Source organism: Podarcis tiliguerta (genome assembly GCF_965153285.1).
Source record: "Podarcis tiliguerta genome assembly, chromosome: 5".
In the NCBI taxonomy this organism is placed as follows: Eukaryota; Metazoa; Chordata; class Lepidosauria; order Squamata; family Lacertidae; genus Podarcis; species Podarcis tiliguerta.
Window position 1 is genome coordinate 39,495,137 of NC_139538.1, and position 22,517 is coordinate 39,517,653.

The 22,517-nt window shown below is 42.2% G+C and overlaps 1 protein-coding gene across 2 annotated transcripts in view; it reads left to right on the forward strand.

The window, feature by feature from the left end:
- Nucleotides 1–1,654: 1,654 nt before the first annotated feature.
- UGGT1 (UDP-glucose glycoprotein glucosyltransferase 1) overlaps nt 1,655–22,517 on the forward strand; it is a 43,852-nt gene continuing 22,989 nt past the window's right edge. The window contains exons 1-20 of one of the 2 annotated variants that reach the window (XM_083443446.1): nt 1,655–1,833; nt 3,416–3,553; nt 3,812–3,894; nt 5,761–5,891; nt 6,825–6,937; nt 7,554–7,728; nt 8,439–8,535; nt 9,949–10,027; nt 10,594–10,694; nt 12,018–12,117; nt 13,180–13,240; nt 15,616–15,707; nt 15,821–15,971; nt 16,246–16,365; nt 16,663–16,748; nt 17,874–18,009; nt 19,704–19,835; nt 20,090–20,254; nt 20,681–20,801; nt 21,950–22,048. In XM_083443446.1, the coding sequence (XP_083299572.1) occupies nt 3,429–3,553; nt 3,812–3,894; nt 5,761–5,891; nt 6,825–6,937; nt 7,554–7,728; nt 8,439–8,535; nt 9,949–10,027; nt 10,594–10,694; nt 12,018–12,117; nt 13,180–13,240; nt 15,616–15,707; nt 15,821–15,971; nt 16,246–16,365; nt 16,663–16,748; nt 17,874–18,009; nt 19,704–19,835; nt 20,090–20,254; nt 20,681–20,801; nt 21,950–22,048 (2,167 nt within the window). In that variant the 5' untranslated portion in view covers nt 1,655–1,833; nt 3,416–3,428. The remainder of the gene's footprint in view (nt 1,834–3,415; nt 3,554–3,811; nt 3,895–5,760; nt 5,892–6,824; nt 6,938–7,553; nt 7,729–8,438; nt 8,536–9,948; nt 10,028–10,593; nt 10,695–12,017; nt 12,118–13,179; nt 13,241–15,615; nt 15,708–15,820; nt 15,972–16,245; nt 16,366–16,662; nt 16,749–17,873; nt 18,010–19,703; nt 19,836–20,089; nt 20,255–20,680; nt 20,802–21,949; nt 22,049–22,517) is intronic. The other variant, XM_083443445.1, reaches the window with a different exon arrangement.

The window sequence follows — 22,517 nt, forward strand, 5'->3', positions numbered from 1 at the left end:
TTTCAGTTTGAACAACCTTATGACCTTTGTAACTGTTACAAAATGGTGCTTGAATTTATTTGTTTCCCCCCCCCTTTGGCATCATGCATTTTAAACAGTAAGGCAGGAATTGTCTTGTGGTGTTTTGTTTTGTTTTTAATTAATCTGTAAGGAACTGTGGGAGTCTTTGTGCCTGAATAATGGAATGAAAGTGTTAAATAAAGAAAACACAGTGCTATTTTTCTAGAAAAAGAGGTGCCGGAACTCACCATGAACACCTCCCTCATTCTCTTAGAATGGCAATGGTGCCCACCTGAGAGGTGCTGTGAGTTTCAGTGAGTTTCCCCTTTAAAAAGTCCTGCGAAAAAATATAAATAAATAACCACTGATCCTACTTCCAGTGCTCCTTGCTGTCATTGCCACACATTTACTTCCCCACTTGGGTGGGTGAGTAATTGGCTGCCTTTTGGGGGGCATATCCCGCTCAAGAGGGTTCACAATATCATAAACATATGATATAAGCAAGGGCCAGATATAGCAGGAAGGAGGGGCAGCAAGGGGACAAAGAGGAGACACTACTACAGATGGTGTCCTGTCAAAAAATTACTTCACAGAAGTTGCTAGTCCCACTGAATAAATCTTGCTGAGGGCTCTGCCACTTGAAAACCTGGGACTGGCTTTGAATATATGGGTGAGGCTTGGGCTGGGTTTAGACCAGATGACTTGACTGATTCTTTTCCACAGCTGGGGGCCCATAAGTAGGCAGAAGGAATGTCTTTTCAAGCAAGGGGTAGCGTAGATACTAGGTTTGGGTTCTGTACTCATGCAGACTGTTGTGGGGGATAGGAGATGGAATCAAGTACTGTATCCTGAAAAAGGGTGCAGTTGGGCAGAAGGTCCCTATTGAAGTGATTTATCTCTTTGCTATTAAAGGAGTCTCAAGGCCTGCAGTTTTTAAAACTGGGCTCAGGAAACAATGTTACAGCGTAGAACAGGGATGCGAAGGAAACGTGAGGCTCTTCAGATGCTGTTGGACTCAAACTCCTATAATGGCTGGAGCACGAGGACGTCGGTCGCTTGTCGTCTCAACCACCTTTGGAGAACAGGTGCCTCCTCCACGATGCAGAACTATGAAAGTGCAGAGCGGCACTGTAGCCTGGCAAGGGCTCGGGAGGACGACTTCCTGCCTGGTCCTAAAGAGGATCGTCCTAGGGCTGGAGCCTGTGCAGTACTATCTAACGCTAGTCGAGTTACCCTGAAACGAAAAAGCCACAAGTCTCTTGCAGCGGACTGTGCGTGTGCGTATTTGTGCGTAGGGTGGGGAAATACTAGTACTACTAATAATAATAATAATAATTCAGTGGCGAGGTGGAAGCGGGAGATGCTATTATGTCGGCAGACAATAAAGCGGGAAGGGTAGGGTACAGCTTCACGGTACCGTCGGTGCCTGCCCCCCCCCCCCCCCGCTCGCCTGCTTGCAGTTTGCATTCCGCTTCGTGATGGGAACAGCGCCCCTGATGGGCGACTGGAGCGTCGCCTTGAGCGGGACTTTGTTTGCCCACAACCGAAATGGCGCTGCGAGCGTCAAGGGCTGCTCCCAGACTGGTTCCCTCCGTAGGGCAAAGAGCCGCTTCGCCCCAGCTTTTCCTGGTAGCCGGCGAGGGGCCGGAACCGGAAGCGAGCTGTCAGGAAACCGAAGGAGCCGCGGCGGCTGAAGCAGGAAAGGAGCGTGGCGGTAGCTTACAGGCGCAATAATAATCCGCACGGCGTGAGAGCCCCGGGAGGCGCCCTCTGGCTAAGTCGCGGCACCGGCACCATCGCCTCCTCCCCCGTGCGGTTCCCCAGCACTGGACGGTGAGTTGCGTGCCTGGGTTCCCGGACACCCGCCCCTGAAGACGCCGCCGCCGCCGCTTCTCCTTTTCGGGCTCTCCTGGGGCGCGATTGGAGGAGGCGGAGTCCATACGAGCAGGGAAAGCTGGGGGTCTAAGGGACTGGGGCGCGGAGAATTCGGGGTCGTTAACCAGAGCAAGCTCGTGTTTCCAGCCTTGCAACACAGCCGCGCGATTTTAAGGCTGCAATCCTGACGGAGTGGGCTCAAATCTAGGTGCTATTGAATCCCGTAGGTTTCACCCGCCCCAGGCGAGCAGGGTTAGGATTGCAGCCCGAATTCCGGCAACTTTGTGGCGTTGTCAAGGATTCGGATATCTCGAACCGAAGGACGGACAGACAGATGCGATTGGCAGTTGGGGTTAATTCGCAGAGCTCCTTTGGATCCTTTTTTTGCTAAAACTGTGCACGGAAAGGAAGATCTAACAAACGAGGGTGTTAGCCCCAGGGCTCTTGGATTCGGTGTTGTTGCGGAAGAGGGACAGGATCGCCTTTCTGAAATCTTACCTGCACAATGGGATTTGTGATCGCAATTGGCATGGTCAGAAGTATCATCATTATGCCTGCGTCGTGGAGTCCCATAATGGTGCTAAAGAGTAGACCGTGAATGCACAGTAGGGTGCATTGGATCAAGGGGGAAGCACTCGGTTTTTTTAAAAAAACACACACACACACTGAGTAGCAGGGCTGAGAATGACACGTTTCTGCTGAGGATTTTGGAGATACTGTAGTAGGTTGGATGATAATGACCTAGATGGACTAGCGTCTGACTCAGCAGCTTCTTATGTAATTTCTGCAGTGCTACTTGTTACCTTTACAGTATGAACTACAAGTGAGACAAATTTGATACGTTTTTGGGAAGGATTCATTTTTCTGAGACCTTCGTTTCTCTACTCTCTCAGGCCAACTTCACAGATGATAGAATTGCCATGAGGCTTTTATATGTGTTTTAATATTGCGCTTCCTGCAATGTAAAATTAGTATTATTCACTTACAAAGTGCCTGCATTTTCTAAGGGCTGTGCATGTATTAAAAGAGAAGTCAGTCCCTGTAAATAGACTTACAATCTAATAGACATGATACAGAAGGGGAAACTGGAATCAGGAGGGGAAAATAAGAAACGGGACTGGAACACCTACTTATTCACTAGCTCATGATAGACTCATAGAATTGTATAGTTGAAAGGGACCCTGAGGGTCATCTAGTCCAACCCTCTGCTGTGTAGGCATTTCAACACGTGTTCCCCCAATACATGTGAATCAGCCCATTACCTCTGAATCAGTCCTAGAATTGCCTCTTTATTTTCCCAGATTTTGTTTATTTATTTTCTTATATGCTGCCTTTCTTCCATCATGGAACCCAAGGCAGCACACATTTTATTCTCAGGTGGTTATCCAACCAGGTGCTGCTTAGCTTCAGCAAGATGGCTTGTGTCAAGATATATACCTTATAACTGATTGCACACCCGCGGATTTACAGAAGCATACACTTGCTTAACTATTTCTGCTGAAATACAATGCTTAAGTTAAATGTCTTCATTTGTTTCCAGGTTCTTTTATAAGATGGGAACTCTAATTGCACTTATTGGAATATGGGTGAGCTTCTCCCTGGTAAAAGCAGATTCAAAAGCAGTGACGACTTCTTTGACTACTAAGTGGTTTTCCACACCTTTATTACTTGAAGCAAGGTAAGCAAGATGGCTAACTCAATGGTGTTTTTTTTTTAAAAAAAGCAGTTTAAATATGTAATCTCCCATATAATTTGTGTCCCTGTGTTACAAATGACGGAGGCTTAGACGGTGGTTTGCCTTAAAAATACCCGGTAAATTAATTACTGAATGGAATTTGAATCCGGACTTGTAAAATGCGGTGTCATAGTTTTTTTTAAATAAACGCAAAACAAAACTTAACATAATGTAATGATTCCTCTCACCTCCTTTCTTCAGTGAATTTTTAGCAGAAGAAGGTCAAGAGAAATTTTGGAGCTTTGTTGAAACCTGTCAGAACTTTGGATCATCCAATCATGATGGTAATTATTGCTTTGCTTGGTTGCTTTGTAATCAGATAGGGTACTGTGCGCTAAATTCTTTGTAAAGGTTCATTGGTATAAATGACAAACACTTAATACAGCTGTACCTCGGAAATTGAACAGAATCCATTCTGGAAGTCCATTCAACTTCCAAAACATTTGACTTCCAAAGTGCAGCTTCTGATTGGCTGCAGGAAGCTCCTGCAGCCAATCAGAAGTCGCGGAAGCCCCATCGGACATTCGGCTTCTAAAAGAACGTTCGAAAACCGGAACACTCACTTCCGGTTTTTGATCATTTGGGAGCCGAAACGTTCAACTCCCAAGGCGTTCAGGAGTCGAGGTACGACTGTAACTTGTTTTTCTCTTTCCATTTGTAGAATAATGCTAAATATAAAAATAGTAAAGATTTTCATTTATGATTTACACTTTAATGGAAAATGGTAACCAGTCAAAGCTTATGCAGATATAAATTGGCCATTTAAGGCAGATCTGTAGAACTTAGTGACTGACCAAGCCAAATAAACCTGCTAGCTGCATTTCCCCAGTCTCAGAGCCTTTATCTGTGTTGCTGCCTACTTTGGTCTTCAAAAGCAGATATATTTTGACATGCCACAATACATAGTGGACAGCGTTCATCTTGCTGAGTCACAAGTTATACAAGCCTACTCTTAAGGGATGAAAAACTAGGTATAGGATGATACACTCTTTCCTTCCCACATGCTAATTGCCCATTCCATTTCCCCCTTTACATGTGCACCAAAACTTGAACTGTGGACAAAACCCTTTTAAATAGCTAGTACAGAAGCCAATCAGACTGGTGGAAGCAGTGACAGTTCTGTGCTTTGCCATTCTGATTGGCTATCATTTCAGTGCTGTGCAGTAAGAAGGAGTCATTTTCTCATTGTGCAGCATGGAAGTCAAGCAAGCTGGATATGTATGTGAGAGAGGTGTGAATGCCATGTGTGGCGGGGAGGGGGGAGAGAGAGAGCTTTGTGTATGTATGCTTTGGCCCCAGTCACTGTCTATGAGGGAACGTGGTGTTTGCAGGGGTGGGGAGCCAGTGTGGTGTAGTGGTTAAGAGCGGTAGTCTTGTAATCTGGGGAACCGGGTTCGCGTCTCCGCTCCTCCACATGCAGCTGCTGGGTGACCTTGGGCCAGTCACACTTCTTTGAAGTCTCTCAGCCCCACTCACCTCACAGAGTGTTTGTTGTGGGGCAGGAAGGGAAAGGAGAATGTTAGCCGCTTTGAGACTCCTTAAAGGGAGTGAAAGGCGGGATATCAAATCCAAACTCTTCTTCTTCTTCTTCTTGGCGAGATGGTTCACCACCTCTTTAGAGCCTAATGACTGTAATTTATAATTGATATGTCTTTGCAAGGTTAACAAGCTAAAGTCACTAAGACATCGTTATTATTAATGAAGATATATAATATTTTGTTGTAATAGAATTATGTCATAAGATAATAGAACTGCTTACTATTGAGGATATCTCATTAAACGGATCAGACACATTCCAGCAGTTGTATCTATAATGGACATGAATTCCAAGGATATCTTAAAAGCAATCATGTGCTTAGCAATTGTAGTAGTGGCTAATGAGTATGAATAATCGAGTTCAGAAAGAGAAAGAAATAGATTTTCTGCATGCAGTATTATATGGAGGTAGCCTAGGATCACAGTGTTTACCAACTTGTAGTCATATATTTCCAACTTGATATGACTGTACAGGATGCTGATTCCTTGTTTAAAATTGTGTCACTTTTTGCATACAGTTATACTGTAGTATGAACCACGACAATTATAGCTGATTTTTTAAATCCCCCTGCACTTGCCTTAAAAACTAAATAGTTTACTTTGTGGGTTGGCAGGTACTGATTATTCCTCTTACTATGCAATGCTACAAGCAGCTTCCCAGAATCTTTCACCTTTGCAACAGAACTTGTTGAAATTTGCCTTGTCTTTGCGCTCTTATTCAGCTACGGTTCAAGCCTTCCAGCAGGTTAGTATATTTGGAACATTTCTGATTCTCATGTTTTCAAATAGACAGTAGTGCAAAAGGGAAACACTGGGTGTATTCTCTCCCTGAACTAGCAACCTAAGCCTTGTGTTTGACCATATTACAATGACTAATTTTTTGACAATGACTGACTATACTGTGTATATTGGGAGTGGTAATATGTTGAGGGACCTTATTGAGTTGACAGACAATATCCCCTTCCCTGATTGCTTGCCAGCCTAGACACCAAGGTTAGGTGGGGTGTCTAGGCATTGACAATCTTCCACCTCTTTCCTGACCACTGCCAAGAGAAGTATTGGGCATGGTACCAGTGCTGCAAAAGTTACCACATGGATATTTATGTTCCTTTAAAAAAACCCCCAAAAAACTTAAATTTAAAAGGAATGGCTCTCATTTTGCAATTGCAAAAGAAACCGTTTCAGTATCCTGCCCTCCATCTTGTTCGCCTACCTTTCCTCAATAGCTGCTCGCCCAACATTAATAATAAACACAAAACAAGACTGAGAGAAAGAAAGGGGGGGGAGGGAAGGGAACAAATAAAGTTGCTGTAAGATTATCCCTCTTTCTCTCATTTAGCTCCAAGACAGGAGACCTTTCTTGATTGATTATAAAATGGAGTGATCTTTATTTTGTGTGGTATTTGTCTTTGAAAGAATCTAAGAAGTTTATTCTACCCTCCTCGCTGGTATCCATCTGGGCTGGAAGCAGAAAAGCTGTGCAAATGCCCCCATTCCACAAGTCGTGGCCAGTTTTTTGATGTGACTCAGTGCTCTACTGTTCATTCATATGGATCAAAAATGACAATGCACAGATGAATCTATTAGAAGCAGATCCTGTTACTATGACCATGATGCGATTTCCCCCCCACTCTGAAAAAGGTTGACATCTTACTATAATAGATCCATTTTAATACAGATAGCAGCTGATGAGCCCCCACCAGAGGGATGTAATGCATTTTTTGTTGTACATGGAGAGAAGACGTGTGAATCTGACAAACTCAAAATGCTTCTACAAACAGCCTCAGAAAGGTAGTTTTATTTTGTACCAAGGCATCAACTATGCTGCTCCTTATTTTGTTAAAATAGGGCAATCTGATTCAGTGTTGGTCATTTGTTCTGTATTACATAATTCTATGATTTCATAGCTTCACGATGTTTAAATAATTTTATTGTACACTGCTTTGCTATTTTTTATGAGTTGAAGGTTTATAAATATTCTGATTAAATGATTGATTAGAATCTTAACATGTTGCTACTTTGGACATAAGGTCCCAGAGTGGGATGCAATCATAAGATTCTGGGGTGGGTTACAACAGTAGATTACAACAAAGATACAAATAGATAACAGCATTACAAGTGTAAAACACATACCATTCAGTTCCATTTGCAATGGCTTTATAAGTTACACCATTTTAGGAATTCATTCAGTTCCACAATCGTAAGAAGCAGAGCAATAAAGTGCTGGGATTTCCATACGGAAATCTTATTTTAATTCTTCATGAATCACATTTAATGATTCAAGCATTATAATAAGGACTGTCATAGTTACCTATTTATGTCTCTTCAATATGTTCAGTGTAGTCATAAGCATTGTCTAATCTTGTTTAAGTACAGTATTTATATCGGGGTGTTCGTCTTGTTCTAGGCCAAAGCCTTTTATATTCAAAGGCGACCACAAATACCCAGTCTCAGACCCCGAAAGTCCTGTGGTAATCTTGTATGCTGAGATTGGCTCTGAGGAGATGTCTAGATTTCACAGACTACTTGTATCAAAAGTCAATGCTGGAGAAATCACCTACATTCTTAGGCATTACATTGCTGTAAGTACTAAAACAATTTTAGGAAAGTTCACAGGATTTCAAGTATTTTTCAGGAACAATATTTGTTATTTAAGTGCCACTTCAGGAATATTTTGCATTGAGTTCTAAAATCGTGTGTGTTTTTATATAAACCATATTGCCAGTTTTTGATTGCTTTCAATATTGCAACATTTGTGTGTTTTGAAGAGGGGTTATCTTTTCTGATTATATTCAGAAATTTATTCGTCTATTCGTACAAGACAACTGTGAAGCTGAATCTAGACTCACTGTTTTAAAGATCTAGAAGCTGTTAGGTCTCAATTTGAAGAGGTAATAGATTCAGGATATTTCTGGTTGCGGTTCTTTTTATAGTCTTACTGCCCCTTATGACTTTTGTGGCAATGTGCAATGAAATTTGAGGTTCCAGATATGTAAATGCCAGCATGAGAAGCATTGCCAAGACAGCAGGAATCACTATAAGAGCTTATTAGATGGAAGCTACATTTTTCATCCTCCTACCAGTTGGAGGATGGGCTGCAACTTTCTTATCACAGAGAAGGGTGGGTGGGTGTTTATAGCTGAGCTGAAACACAGCTGGGCACTTGTTCCAAGTTTAAATCAGGATGGTCCAACTGCCTGTGATTATGGTCTGGCAAAGTTGGGAGAGATAAACCTAGCAAATGTCTTGTTGTGCCCATGTTACCTTGCTTTTACTCCTTTCCCTTTTGTAGAATCCAAGTAAAGAAAGAGTCTACCTGTCAGGCTATGGTGTGGAGCTGGCCATTAAAAGCACAGAATATAAGGCCAAGGATGATACCCAGGTGAAAGGTGAATTCCTACCTTAAGAGCAGTGATGGTTCCACCATGAACTGGAATATGTTCCAAAGTTGTTTTTAAAATTCTCTTCATATGCTCTTGCTGTTATTCTATTTAGAATTGAATCACTTTTTCAGGTTATATTAGCAATACGCTGCAGTAATCTAAATCATTCGTATTTATTTATATACAACCTTTCCACAAGGAAATTCTGCTCAAAATGGCTTGTAACAAGCTAAATAACAATAAATGAAAACCCACTGAGTAGCAATCACTCTGGAATTGATTGCACGTTGACAGGAGCTGCCGAAGCTAGACTAGGCAACCTTTGGATTGATACTCTTAAGGACTGGAAGGTTCATGCATGTATTGATGTACCATATTTTATGCACCATAACACTCACTTTTTTCCTCCTAGAAAGTAAGGGGAAATGTCTGTGCGTGTTATGGAGGGAATGCCTACGGGTGGCATGCCTACGGATTTTCCTCCTCTAAAAGCTACGTGCGTGTTATGGTCGGGTGCGTGTTATAGAGTGAAAAATACGGTACTTTAGGATGAGGCAACTTGCCCAGGCAACCCATTAGCTTCCCTTGACGTGGCAGGATTGTGTAGGTTACCAGTTCAAGCTGGAGTGGGAAGCTTGTCTGGACTTGCTCTCTCCCTGGTTATTAGCAATCTGTGTGCCCAATTTCCCCTCAGGACCCAGTTCCAGGGTCTTGCCTCACACTTCATTCTTCATCTTCTGCTTTCCTTGCAAGGCTGCCTAACCTCTTACACACATGTTTAATTTCCTCCTGCAGATCCTTTTTTACGATAATAAGCTGTGATGCATGAAAAGTAGCACATTTTCTAAATGAAGGAAAAGCCATTGTAATTTTTATCTGTGTTTTGTATATCCTACTTTGTGTTAATCCCTCCCTTCCACCAGTTTGCTGGCTTCAAATGCTACTAGCTTGGTGTTGGCTACTAAGTAAAAACATGCAGAGGCAGAATGAGGAGTGTCGTCATTGTTCTGTCCTTTTTTGTGCAACAAGCCACTTCTTTTGAAAAAAGTGTTTTATGTTTGCTCCCTCTGGAGCCAGAGTGAGGAGAGTCTCACTCTGAGACTCTTCACAGTGGCAGTGGAGAGCAGCACCAGATTATTCACTGGTTGACAGAAGTAGCAGCATGAAACCCTCAGGGAATGAGTGGCAAGGAATGTCACTGTTCCCCCCTCACCAGGGAATAACCCCATTACACTTTGGTGTCTGTTGTAAGAAATTGCAGCAATTGTCTACTTATCTTAGAAACAAGATGTGCTTGCTGTTACGGCTGTCTGCAGTGCTAATATTGTGTGCTGAAGGCTTGCAAAGCTTGTCAGACTCTTTATGACTGATTGTTTCCTAAATGGTATCATAACCAGGAGTTTTTTCATGTTTCTATAGGTGCAGATGTGAATGCAACAGTAATAGGTGAAAATGACCCCATTGATGAAGTGCAGGGATTTCTATTTGGAAAACTGAGGTACGTCATGCTCTTGACAAACATGTTCATTTTCCTTGGCTTTTCCACCTAAGGCATTCCAGAAACCAACTTGCAAGGAAATACATAAAGAAGATTGCAGGGAGGGGGCTCCGTAAAAGTGCACATGTTTTGCTTGCAAAAGGTCCCAGGTTTGGTCCTGGCAACAGCAGGTGAGGATGGGAAGGACTTCTACCTGAAACCCTGGAGAGCTACTGCCAGTCAGTGTTGGCGATCTTGAGTTAGATGGGCCTATTAAACTGTATACAGCAGCTTCCTCTGTTACTTTTAGCTGCATTTTCCGACTAAAGTCTACAAAATATTAAGAAAAGGGACCCAAATCCACATCTATCAAGGACAGTTGTGCTGGAAGGTAAACAGTGTTTCTGTGTGCTGCTCTGGTTCTCCAGAAGCGGCTTAGTCATGACCCGGAAGCTGTCTGCGGACAAATGCCGGCTCCCTCGGCCTATAGAGCGAGATGAGCGCGCAACCCCAGAGTCGTCCGCTAATGGTCAGGGGTACCCCTACCTTTAGTAATATAGGTTTCCTTAATTCATTTTTTATTCCAGGCAGTTGCACCCCAGTTTGAAAGAAGAACTGAAAGAACTAAGAAAACATCTTGTTGAAAGCACCAATGAAATGGCGCCCTTAAAAGTGTGGCAGTTACAAGGTAAGTATCCATATTGGACCCCTCTCCTGCAAATCTGAAATGTGAACTTCAACTTCCTAGGAGCTCTTATGCTGCACTTAAGTCCTTATATACACGCACTAAAATAAATTTATTATGACTTTGTTACAAAGTGCTCTTGTGTCAGCGGAAGCATCCATAAATGCAACCGTTCCTGGAACAGATACAAGCACGAAGACGTTTTCCATCAGCACCACCCCAAGGCATTTTCCCTTTGTGCGAAGCATCAAATTGAATGCAGTTGCATTTTTTACACGCCAACATATTTCAAAGCACAGGTTCCTTCTTCAGCAACCATCTTAAACTTTTGAATTACATAGAATAGCTGAAGTAGTTTCCTCATGGTGCCAGATGGGTACAATATTTCTGCAAACTGCTTCAGCTCTATTGCATACTTTGAAGAAGAAAACTTTGCTCCTAACAGCATTCAGCTGGAGTTCATCTTCTGTGTCTTCAATCCAAAACCCCATTGTGCCTGGCTGGGATGGACTTTGATGAAGATGCCCCTCTACCCACAGAGTGATGCCAGCATCAACTCCCAGCTCCTCATTCCACCTCGTCGTATCTCATGAAAAGCCCCTATATGGGGTGTTCTAGGGAAGGGACTGTCACTGCTGGATGGATCCCAAGCAGACCCCACTGCTGCCTTGTGATGTCTTCGAGCCGAATTATTGCACCAGCTCCAGGCTGCCACAGTGATTTGCCTGCCTCTTTTGCTGTGGCCAGCAGGAGCAAGAAGGCTGCCAGTGTGGTGACAACACAACCCTGCCACTGCCTGCCAGGGCTTTGGATTGCTCTGTTAGTTGGCATTAAGTTAACAAGTTCCTCCTTTTGCATTCTTCTTATTTTGGCGCCTCCAATTTTTTTTTGCCAGTTGCATTCTTCGCAGCTGCATTATAATTATGGCTCATAGTTGCATTATAGATAAGGTGACAAAAGACTGCAATCCTGAACACACTTGGGAGTAAGCCCCATTGGATGCAGTGGCATTTTCTTCTGAGTAAACCTGCGCGGTAAAATTCATTTCCAAATGGTGAATGTTTCTTGGCATTATATCCAGTTGTATGAATTGTGTACTCTGATAAGAACAGAACATTGGTGGATGCGCTAGCTTGATCCAGGGATGCCCTTACGCATGAACTCTGCTTCAGCCATGTGAGCAATTTCATCAAAGTGTGTGAGAGGAATAATTGGGTGTTTAAGAGCTTCAAGAGATTAGGCTGATCTTGGCACCTAGCAGAGTTAAGCTTTATAATGTTCCAGGTTTGGAGGACTGCCTTATGACTGAACTATTTTCAATTTTAGATCTGAGCTTCCAAACTGCTGCCCGTATTCTGGCTGCTCCTACGGTGGATGCTTTGATGGTCATGAAAGATCTAAGTCAGAATTTCCCCACAAAGGCTAGGTAACTCCTGCTGCTGCTGCTAAGCGAATGTAAATTATTGTGCTGTTTACTTTGGTGAAAGTGATCAAAGATCTCAGAGTAGATTGGGGATCCTGGTTGTTGAAACGGAAACAAACTACTTTGGCCCCCTTACTTGTGGGGAAATGGTTGCCCCAGTGTGGTCCATCCAGCTTCCACCAGCTAACTGATAGTTTGGCAACGAGCAATTGTGGAATTAGATCATTTTAAAAGGGAAAACTTGCTTTTCAACATCTCTGCTATAATTTTGCTCTTAATACCTTGAAAACTTTGGTATGAATTGGCAGTGAAATACCCCTTGCATATTTGAAAATATTAAATTTGGCCACCTTGGAAGTTCAATGAAAATGCAGGGTGTTTCTCTGATAAAGTAGAGACAATTTGACAGCAGAAAGAATTCACATATACAGAAAGGTGCTGGAGGTGGAGAAAATGCCTGCGTTCAGCCAGGAATAAGAAAACCATTCATAATCGGTTTGTGAGGAACGGGGGCAGGAAAGACGTAACCGGGCAGCTATACAGCCAACAACAACCTGCACTGATCATATCTTCAGTGAGGGGGGCAGGCTATATCAGAAAAGTCAGTATTTCTGCATCATCGGTACTACAGCATTTGTAATCTTAAGTGCATATTAGTGTTTTCTATTAAATAAGAGATGTTAAGTTCATAGTTGGCTCAGATTACCTATCTTTTAAGGGATAATAACTTCCTCCTGGTATGTGTCCTTTTGGATTTAAAAGCTGAAAGCACTTAATTCTTGTGCAACCATTTTTGGCACAAATTTTGAAGATGTCAAACTCTGTAGGGTTTAATATGTGGAGTCCCCCCCCCCCCCATTGATTGCACTAGAGAGCTTAAATGAAATAGATTAATTGTTGTCCTTGCAGTTGCAATGTTTTCTATACTGTATGAATTCCAATATCTGTTTATTGGTAACAATTGTATGCCCTAGTGGGACATGTTGGAGTGGAACAGATATAAAAACAAAAGAAGAGGTAGGGCAGGCAATTAATGATAACATGTGACTCTTTTGGTTTCTGTAGGGCAATAACAAAAACAGTTGTTTCTTCAGAACTCAGATCAGAAATTGAAGAGAACCAAAAGGTAATTGTATGGAGCCTTATTGTATTGGAGCCTCTTGGCAAAATAGGGATTTGAACCTAGGTCTCCTGGGCTGACACTAGCCATTAAGCCACACTGCCTCTCTGTATTTAAAAAGTACATTTTATCGAGCTCTAAATACTTTGAAATGCTGTTCTTCTTCCAGAATGTTCAGAATATTTTGTTGGTTTCTGGTTGTACTGTTGTACTAGCTACAGCCTAGGGCAGAATTTGGAGGAAAGGTTCTTCATATCATAGAACCACAGAATTGTAGAGTTGGAAGGGTCACCAAGAGTCATCTAGTCCAACCCCCTGCAATGCAGGAATCTCATCTAAAGCATCTAGGACAGATGGCCATCCAACCTCTACTTAAAAACTTCCCGCAAAGAAGAGTCCACTACCTTCTGAGGGAGTTTGTTCCAGTGAACCCTAACACTGTTCTGTGCAAGGTTTATATTCTACAAGCTCAGAAACTATGAGCCAAGTGGCTCTGAACTGGTTTTACCTGGATATTTCCCAGGGAATAGTCACAAGCAGTTACTCAAGGAGAACTGGGCCTTTTGGGTTTTGCCTTGCTTTTGAATAAGTCCCACTGCGTGTCAAACTTGAAACTTAGTGGCTTCTGTGATGTGTTCTGGGGATTAAACAAATAGAAACTTTAACAATTGGCACAGCAGGAGCAGTACAATCCCCTCAATTGACTTCTTTATCTCTGTTTAAGACTGAAGTCACGGTGTAATTGAATCTGCTGCATAATATCTGTTTAACTTTCTCTATAAGGGAATAATGTATCTATCTGCATATCTATTTACTGTAAGAAGTGTCAGGGTGAACGTGCAAAATATCAGGAATGCTGTCTTAACAAGCTCCCAGAAGAGTCCCATTCTAGAAAAGAATTACCTCAGAGGAACTGGGTTGTCACAACAATTAGAAAAGAAACAGTGGGGCAGAATGTTGTTCAGATATCAGAATACAAATACCACTTAACAGTTCAGCATAACAGGTTTTAACAGTGCAATCCCAGACATGTTTACCTAAAAGTAAGCCCCACTAAATAAGTGGGTATAGGATTGCAACCTAGATTGCTCTAAAACTACACTGAGGACTGAACTTTGCAATTTACATGGCACAAAAGAAAATGCTTATTAGTATTATATATGAATCTTGAGTCTTGAGGGTAGGTTGGTTGAAGTGAGAGAAGTATTTTTCTTTGTTTGATTTAGCCCCCAGAGGTGACCTCTGACAGCTTTGTGCACACATTTTGATTTCATCTGGGCTTGAATGCAAATGGTGGCCACTGATAGTGGCCTTTATATTTTGTTTATGGTACACTGACTTTATTCCTTTTACATCCCTTTTACATTAGTTTCTGTTATACTTTCAGCTAGTAAGCTGCCACCCCCATATCATATATCAGCCATATATCATACCTCAATATTCCTTAGAATGGCTAACATGATTCTAGAGTATGATAAAACCACTTTGTTAAATTTATTTATCGGTCAGGTGTGTAGGCAGATTGCTTGAGGACAAGTAAGTAGTTGATCCATTTTACTTCCCCATGTCTACATAGAACTTTGGATGCTATAAAGAAGAGTAGTAATTGAAATGGGAGCACAGCTGGTAATTGCTCCACATCATCAAAGAATGGGCAGTCAGCAGGCCTTATTTAGCATGCAATCCAAACCACTGGTGGTTGGCAGCAGGGCTTAACAGGTACTACAATAGCACCTGGAGTCTCTCTGCTTGTGCCAGGCAGGGTGCAAGGTGTGATGGGTAGGAAAATAGTTTAGTTCAGTGGCACCAGCTCCAGGTTTGTGCAACAGAGAGGCCTGGATTAACTTGGAGTTACTTAGAAGCCAATGAATACAAGCAGCAACCATTTTGCATGCATCCACCAATGTGTGGGTCCTTTTGGAACAGGGCAGGGTTTGGGTTGGGTTTATGTGCACTCCGCTGAGGTGCGCAGGGGCCAGGAATGGAACCCCTGTGCAAAACGGTCGTCACCTGTACTTGGCTACTCCAGTTGAGTTGAAACTTCATTGGTAGGTGAGCCCTGCTCATGACAGAGCATGAATACAGGTAAAGGGAAACCTCCTCATCCAGACTCCTTCCTGTGTGGTGGATCAGGGGTTTGGATCACTCTATTAATACCTCATCATTCTATTTTTATCATAAGATAATCCACACTTTGTGCTGCATTAGATTAATACTGATAGCTGATTTGCTGTCAAGGCAGGACCGACTGAATTTCCATTTCTGGGATCAGTTAACATTTTAAATGCACATCTTTGAAAAGATTTGATCTAAAGTTATGTCTTATTCTAGTCTTGTATTTAAAAAAGTCTATTAATGTCTTTGTTGCACTTTTTCCACAGTACTTCAAAGGAACCTTAGGTTTACAATCCGGGGATTCTGCTCTGTTCATCAATGGGCTGCACATAGATCTAGACACACAGGACATATTTAGGTATGAACTCTTCAAATTCTTCTTAACTTAGGTTACAGTATAGCAATATAAAATGCTACAGTATTATCAGCCGGTGGCGTTCTAAAGTTTTATCTGATCTGTGCTCTTTCTAGTTTGTTTGATGTCTTGAGGAACGAAGCTCGTGTTATGGAAGGGCTGCATAGTTTGGGAATTGTTGGCCTTTCCATGCACAATGTGTTAAAGCTGAACATCCAGCCATCGGACTCTGACTATGCTGTAGATATCAGAAGTGCTGCTATTTCAGTGAGTATGTGGGGTGAGATTTCCATCGATCAGTAAAAAAAATCATTCACAGTATGTTATATATCCTGGAACACTAGTGCACATTCTTTACTGAAGTGTAAATTCTTTGAGGCAAGTCTTGAACCTTATTTTAGTTCAACATACGAATCCATACAGTTCAGTTACTTCCACTGCAATTGAATCGCTAAATAGTGGCCCTAAATTGAAATAAGTTCTAATCATCCAAGCAACAAGTATTTTTAATTTATCTTGTTTGACTTTCTTTTCTTTTTAGTGGATCAATAATCTTGAAGTTGACAGCAGATACAATTTGTGGCCTTCCAGTGTCCAGGAGCTGCTGCGCCCTACTTTCCCTGGTGTAATCAGACAAATAAGGAAAAACTTCCATAATTTTGTAAGTGGTATCTTATTTTGGTCTATGAACGTCACTCTAAGATTTCCAGAGTTGGGCAACTTAAGATTTTATTTGTATGCAATGTTTTAATTAATTTCTATTATACGTTTTCCACTAAAATTAAGATAATCCTATATATTTAGCTTAGTATATCTGTTCCAATATAAAAAAACCCATACAAATAAGAATCCATAGAGAGATCTAAAGCATATTTAAAATTAAAATTGTGAAACATAGTTCTAGTCCTTCTGAAGTGATGTAATGGCATCTGAATCCCTACTTTGCTATGACTTTCAGGTGCTCATCGTAGACCCGTCCCATGAGAGCTCGGCGGAGTTGCTTAGCGTGGCTGAAATGTTCCTTAGTAACCACATACCATTGAGGTAATGCTGCAGTTTCTGTGTGTGTGGAACTTAGAATTTTATTTTTGAAGCTGAGTAATGTTCACAGCTACAGGGACGCGGGTGGCACTGTGGGTTAAACCACTGAGCCTCTTGGGCTTGCCAATCAGAAGGTCGGCGGTTCAAATCTCCGAAATGGGGTGAGCTCCTGTTGCTCGGTCCCTGCTCCTGCCAATCTAGCAGTCCGAAAGCACGTCAGAGTGCAATTAGATAAATAGGTACCGCTCCAGCGGGAAGGTAAACGGCGTTTCTGTGCGCTGCTCTGGTTCGCCAGAAGCGGCTTAGTCATGTTGGCCAAGTGACCCAGAAGCTGTGCGCTGGCTCCCTCAGCCAGTAAAGCAAGATGAGCGCTGCAACCCCAGATTGGGCCACGACTGAACCTAATGGTCAGGGGTCCCTTTACCTTTACCTTTAATGTTCACAGCTGATCACCTTTCCGAACCTATGAAAAGTACATATTTGGCATGATGGGAGTTTTTCTTGAGCAACCATCTCCACTACCTCTTATTCCTAACTGCATGAGAGAGGAGCCTTTTGGGTCTGATCACATATGGGAGGTATCTGGAGGTCCTGGTTTGTACCAAGGGGCTGTGGGAAATCTGATATGGGGCACATGCTTATGCCTATGATGTGAGTTTTGCACACATGTGAAATACCACAGGCAGGGAGGAATGATGCAGATGTAACATTATATGACTGTGTACCACAATGCCTCTTCCTCATGTATGACTTTTTCACACCAGCCAGATTCATGGCTCAGTCCATGTCTGCACCAATGTCAGCCATGGTTAATGCTAATCTGGTCTGGCTCCTAACTCGGGATTTGAAACCAGAGTTTGATGTTAGTTCCATTGTCTGGTTAGGATTGAACCCTGGTTAGCATTAACCTTGGTTAGTTTGTGCATCAAGAGAGGAAGGGGTTGCAGGGGAGAGAGCACAATCCGACAGCTCATTCCTACATCCCTTCAACCACTGATAAAGGATCGGTAGTATTTAGTGGTGGTCAGTGTCACTCGTGTTCACAAACCTAAACATTTCCGCTGCAGATGCTGTGCTTTTGAATATCTGATTTGGATTTTAGTCTGCTTTCTTTTCTTTCGTTAATAGGATTGGACTGGTTTTTGTGGTTAATGACTCTGAAGATGTTGATGGTTTACAAGATGCTGGGGTCGCCCTCCTTCGAGCCTACAATTACGTTGCGCAAGAAGTTGATCATAATTTTGCCTTCCAGACGGTTATATCTGTGAGTGTTTTGGAGAGAATTAATGCAGCTGTATTTGTTTATGTCAGCCTTGAGGCTGTTGCAACAAGAAGAGACGCTTCTTGTTGCAGCAGTTTGCCTTTTCAGAATATTTGGGTTAATGATTATGAAAGTGGTAATGTACTTGCTGTCAGTGATATGAGGGCAGGTTCTGTTGTGAGTTCTTGACCATCTCTTTCATGGAAGGATAACTTTTCTTGCCAAAGCCACTTTTCTCCCACTGCACTGTTCTCCAAGTTAAGCTGTAAAATCGAAGTTACATGTGCTCCCTCTTCTGCATTCCTGATGTAAATGCAATAGAAAGTTAAGGTGAGGAACGATCTGGTACACTGTTGTGCATTTTCACATCTTCTCCTTATCCTGTAACTGTAGTGATGGCAGCATGGGATTGGAAGATAGGGGGGCAGAATATAAATCATCCTAGGCACCACAATGAGGCTTTTAATGCTGCCCTTCCCTTGCTCCTGCCTCCACCCTGGTCCCTCTACCTTATTGCTGATGTACCTGTGCAATTGAGAGCTTGTTGTCACAGTCATACTTGTCTCTTGGCCAAGGCTTGTATGTGTTTGGGGGGGGGGGGGAGTGGGTAAGAGTGGATTCCTCCATCCTTCCTGCCGTACATTGTGTGCCATGTGCTGTCTTCCCTTTCCTGCTGTCCCTGCAGTTTGATTTTAGCCTTCAACTCGCTCTTAACAAAGTTGGTTCATAATGGTGATCGGCCTTTTTTAGAGGCTCATCCATGCCACCATCAGTAATTTACTTCCCCTCATGACATTCTGCTAGTGGGACGCGGGTGGCGCTGTGGGTAAAACCTCAGCGCCTAGGACTTGCCGATCGCATGGTCGGCGGTTCGAATCCCCGCGGCAGGGTGCGCTCCCGTCGTTCGGTCCCAGCGCCTGCCAACCTAGCAGTTCGAAAGCACTCCCGGGTGCAAGTAGATAAATAGGGACCGCTTACCAGCGGGAAGGTAAACGGCGTTCCGTGTGCTGCGCTGGCTCGCCAGATGCAGCTTGTCACGCTGGTCACGTGACCCGGAAGTGTCTGCGGACAGCGCTGGCTCCCGGCCTATAGAGTGAGATGAACGCACAACCCTAGAGTCTGGCAAGACTGGCCCGTACGGGCAGGGGTACCTTTACCTTTATGACATTCTGCTGGGCACTTAAACATCTTGGGAAAATAAAGATATTGGGAGAACTCATGAGAAACTTTTCACTGGAAGAACTTGTAAAATAGATAACCAAAGCAGTTTGTAATGCATGCATGCATGCAGCCATCTATCTGTCCGTACTGTATGATATGTATAATTATTTTCCTGAAGACATCAGCTTTGCAGGTCTAGCCTACACCAAGTGTTGGGCTGTAGTGATATTACGTTGCTCTATAAAACACTGCACATGAGCAAAAAAATGAGGCTGCTACTTTTGTCACTTTTGTTTACCTTAGGCCTGGGGATGATGGGACAAAAAGACTAAACCAAACGCTTCATGGATAATGTGGGTTTTGAAATTGGGTTAGTAGAAAGAGAGAAGAGGCACTGCTGAGGTCTTCTTGGAGGGAGTTTGATACATAAGGGCAGGCAAAGCGAAATTGAACAGCTAATTTATTGATGATCCTCTGAAGTGTAAGGAGAAGAGGTAATGTTTTTAACTGTGCATGTGTCAATGTTTTCTTGACAGATATACAACAAAGTAAATACAGGAGAAAAACTCAAGGTGGAGCATGTGGTTAGTGTTCTTGAGAAGCAGTATCCTTATGTAGAAGTGAACAGCATCTTAGGAGTTGATTCTGCTTATGATCACAATAGGAAGGTAAGGCATTTACATGTGCAGCTTATCCATTTTCAAACCCCATAACTCTTTTTGTAGAATAAAATTTCTGCCAAACTATTCATTGGAGTGGTCAGAGGTGCCAACAGGATTTTCTGGACCAGGAACAGCAGTATTTACCCCCCATAACCTGCTTTCGCATAGGTTGTTTTGGAAACATGGACTATGTTGCAATAGATAAAGTCAGTAGAGGCAGAAAGGAAAAAAATCTTATTTGTATCTTTTGTACATTTCAGGAAGGACGTGGCTACTATGAACAGACAGGTGTGGGGCCCTTGCCTATTGTGCTTTTCAACGGAATGCCCTTTCAAAAGGAACAACTAGATCCCGATGAACTAGAAACTGTGACAATGCATAAAATACTAGAAACCACCAGCTTTTTCCAGAGGGCTGTGTATTTGGTAAGCCATGTTGCTTGTAGTCTGGGATTTCAAAGACCTCTTCGGTGCTTAAAGATGATGGCTGAGATTCAAAGAGCTGTGCAGCTAGTTCTGTGCTTCTAAGCAGGCTGTAGGTTTACCTTTCCCATATGGCAGCCCCTCATTGCCACAGAGGAACCTACTATGTCACAGTTCTGCTGTTCCAAGAATTGTAAAAATCCAAAGGGTTGCACATAAGAAGCAATTTAACATCTTGCAAAATATTGAAATTCTAATATGTCTTTAAATGACCGCTTTGAAGGGGAGGTTCTGAGAGAACAAGGAATAAAACTAAAATTTTAAAAAATGATTTGACTTCTCAATATTATTCTGATTTTCAGACCAGTTCCAAAACATGCTTTTTGTTTGTTTGAGGGTATTAGATCTGATTTTTTCTTTCTTTTTCAGGGTGAATTATCAAATGATCAAGATGTGGTTGAATATATCATGAACCAGCCTAATGTTGTGCCAAGAATCAACTCACGGATCTTGATGTCTGACAGAGAGTACCTAGATTTAACCGCAACTAGTAAGGCACACTTGCTGTTGAATCCATACAAAATTTTAATAACAACAACAATAACTTGTTAGTGGACAATAAGATCTGATTTGGACACTAGTTTGTACTCCCCCCCCCATTTCTGGCATGGCCACAAGCTGTTCAGAAATAATAATAATAATAATAATAATAATTTTTTATTTAAATAAAAAATTTAAATACCCACTTCCATGTTAAACTAAGCGTGCAGTTTGTTGTTTTGTCCAAACTTGGACAAACTGCAGTTAGTTTAGACTGTGGTTGGTCAAGACAAATAAAAAATACAATTATTCTAATCTTAAAACAGAAGCAAATAAATGTTTCAAGTCTCCTCCTCATGGATGTGGCAGAGTAGGAGGGGAGACAAAGGAATTCACTAGCTGAAGCCTCCTGCAGACAACACTGTATTCAAGCATTGTATTTAAATAATAATAAACAAACAAGCAAACAATTTATTTATTTATTTATTTATTTATACATACATACCCCACACATTTGGCTGGGTTTCCCTAGCCACTCTGGGCACCTTCCAACAAAGATTAAAAACACACTAAAACATCAGTTATTTAAAAACCTCCCTGAACTGGGCTGCCTTCAGATGTCTTCTAAATGTCAGATAGTTGTTCTTCTCTTTGACATCTGATGGGAGGGCGTTCCACAGGGCAGGTGCCGCTACTAAGAAGGCCCTCTGCCTGGTTCCCTGTAACTTGGCTTCTTGCGGTGAGGGAACTGCCAGAAGGCCCTTGGTGCTGGATCTCAGTGTCCAGGCAGAATGATGGGGGTGGAGATGCTCCTTCAGGTATACTGGTAAATGTTGTTTAAGAGTTTGAAAGTTTTCAGGCATTTTGTATTGGAGAAATACAAGGGCTCCGTACTTTTATTGGGTGGTTTTCTGCCCTTTCTCACTCCTAGCCCCTGTTCCTTGACCTTGCAGCTGTTCTTGCCTATGCTTTATCATTCTTAGCCTTTGCTCATCTCTGTCCTTGTCCAAATTCTACGATGAATTATTTAGGAACATGCCCTGTAGGAACATTTTATTGGGAATTTGCTACCAAAGAGGGCAATTTTCTTTTTAAAATAAAATTAATAGAATTTGATTTAAAGTGGTGATTGTTGATGAGTTAATATTTTTCTTGCAGATAATTTCTTTGTGGATGATTATGCTAGATTTACATTCATGGATTCCAAGCACAAGACAGCTGCTATAGCCAACAGCATGACCTACATGACCAAGAAAGGTACAATTATGGGAGTCCTGTCTCTTTCCCTTTTGTAGTCTGCACATGAATGTTTATTCTGCTACTTCTTTAGCCAGGGTTCCTTTTGCATTGTGAATCATAGCAAGGCATTTTAAAAATGTTTCTAATGATGCCATGTTACTGTTCCTTCTTTGTGCCAGTTGTAATCTCACTTTGCCCTCCAGTTTGATCCTTAAATGTATACCCACTTTTATCTGATCAAGTTCTTCGGTTGTTCATAAAGGCTCCATAGATTTAGCATGTCATTATGGCTTTGCCATAATCTGAAGAACCAGGTACTGTAGAAGAAAACAGTACAGATTGGTTCATAATGTTAAAAAGTATTTGCATGGCATTTCTTTGGCCTGTCTAGCTTCCAGGCAGCATCATATTTTCTGTTGTCTTAATTGATTTCCTCTGCTAGGCTTGGTCTGTACTTGAAGCAGGGCAAGAGGTTCTTGCTCAGCCT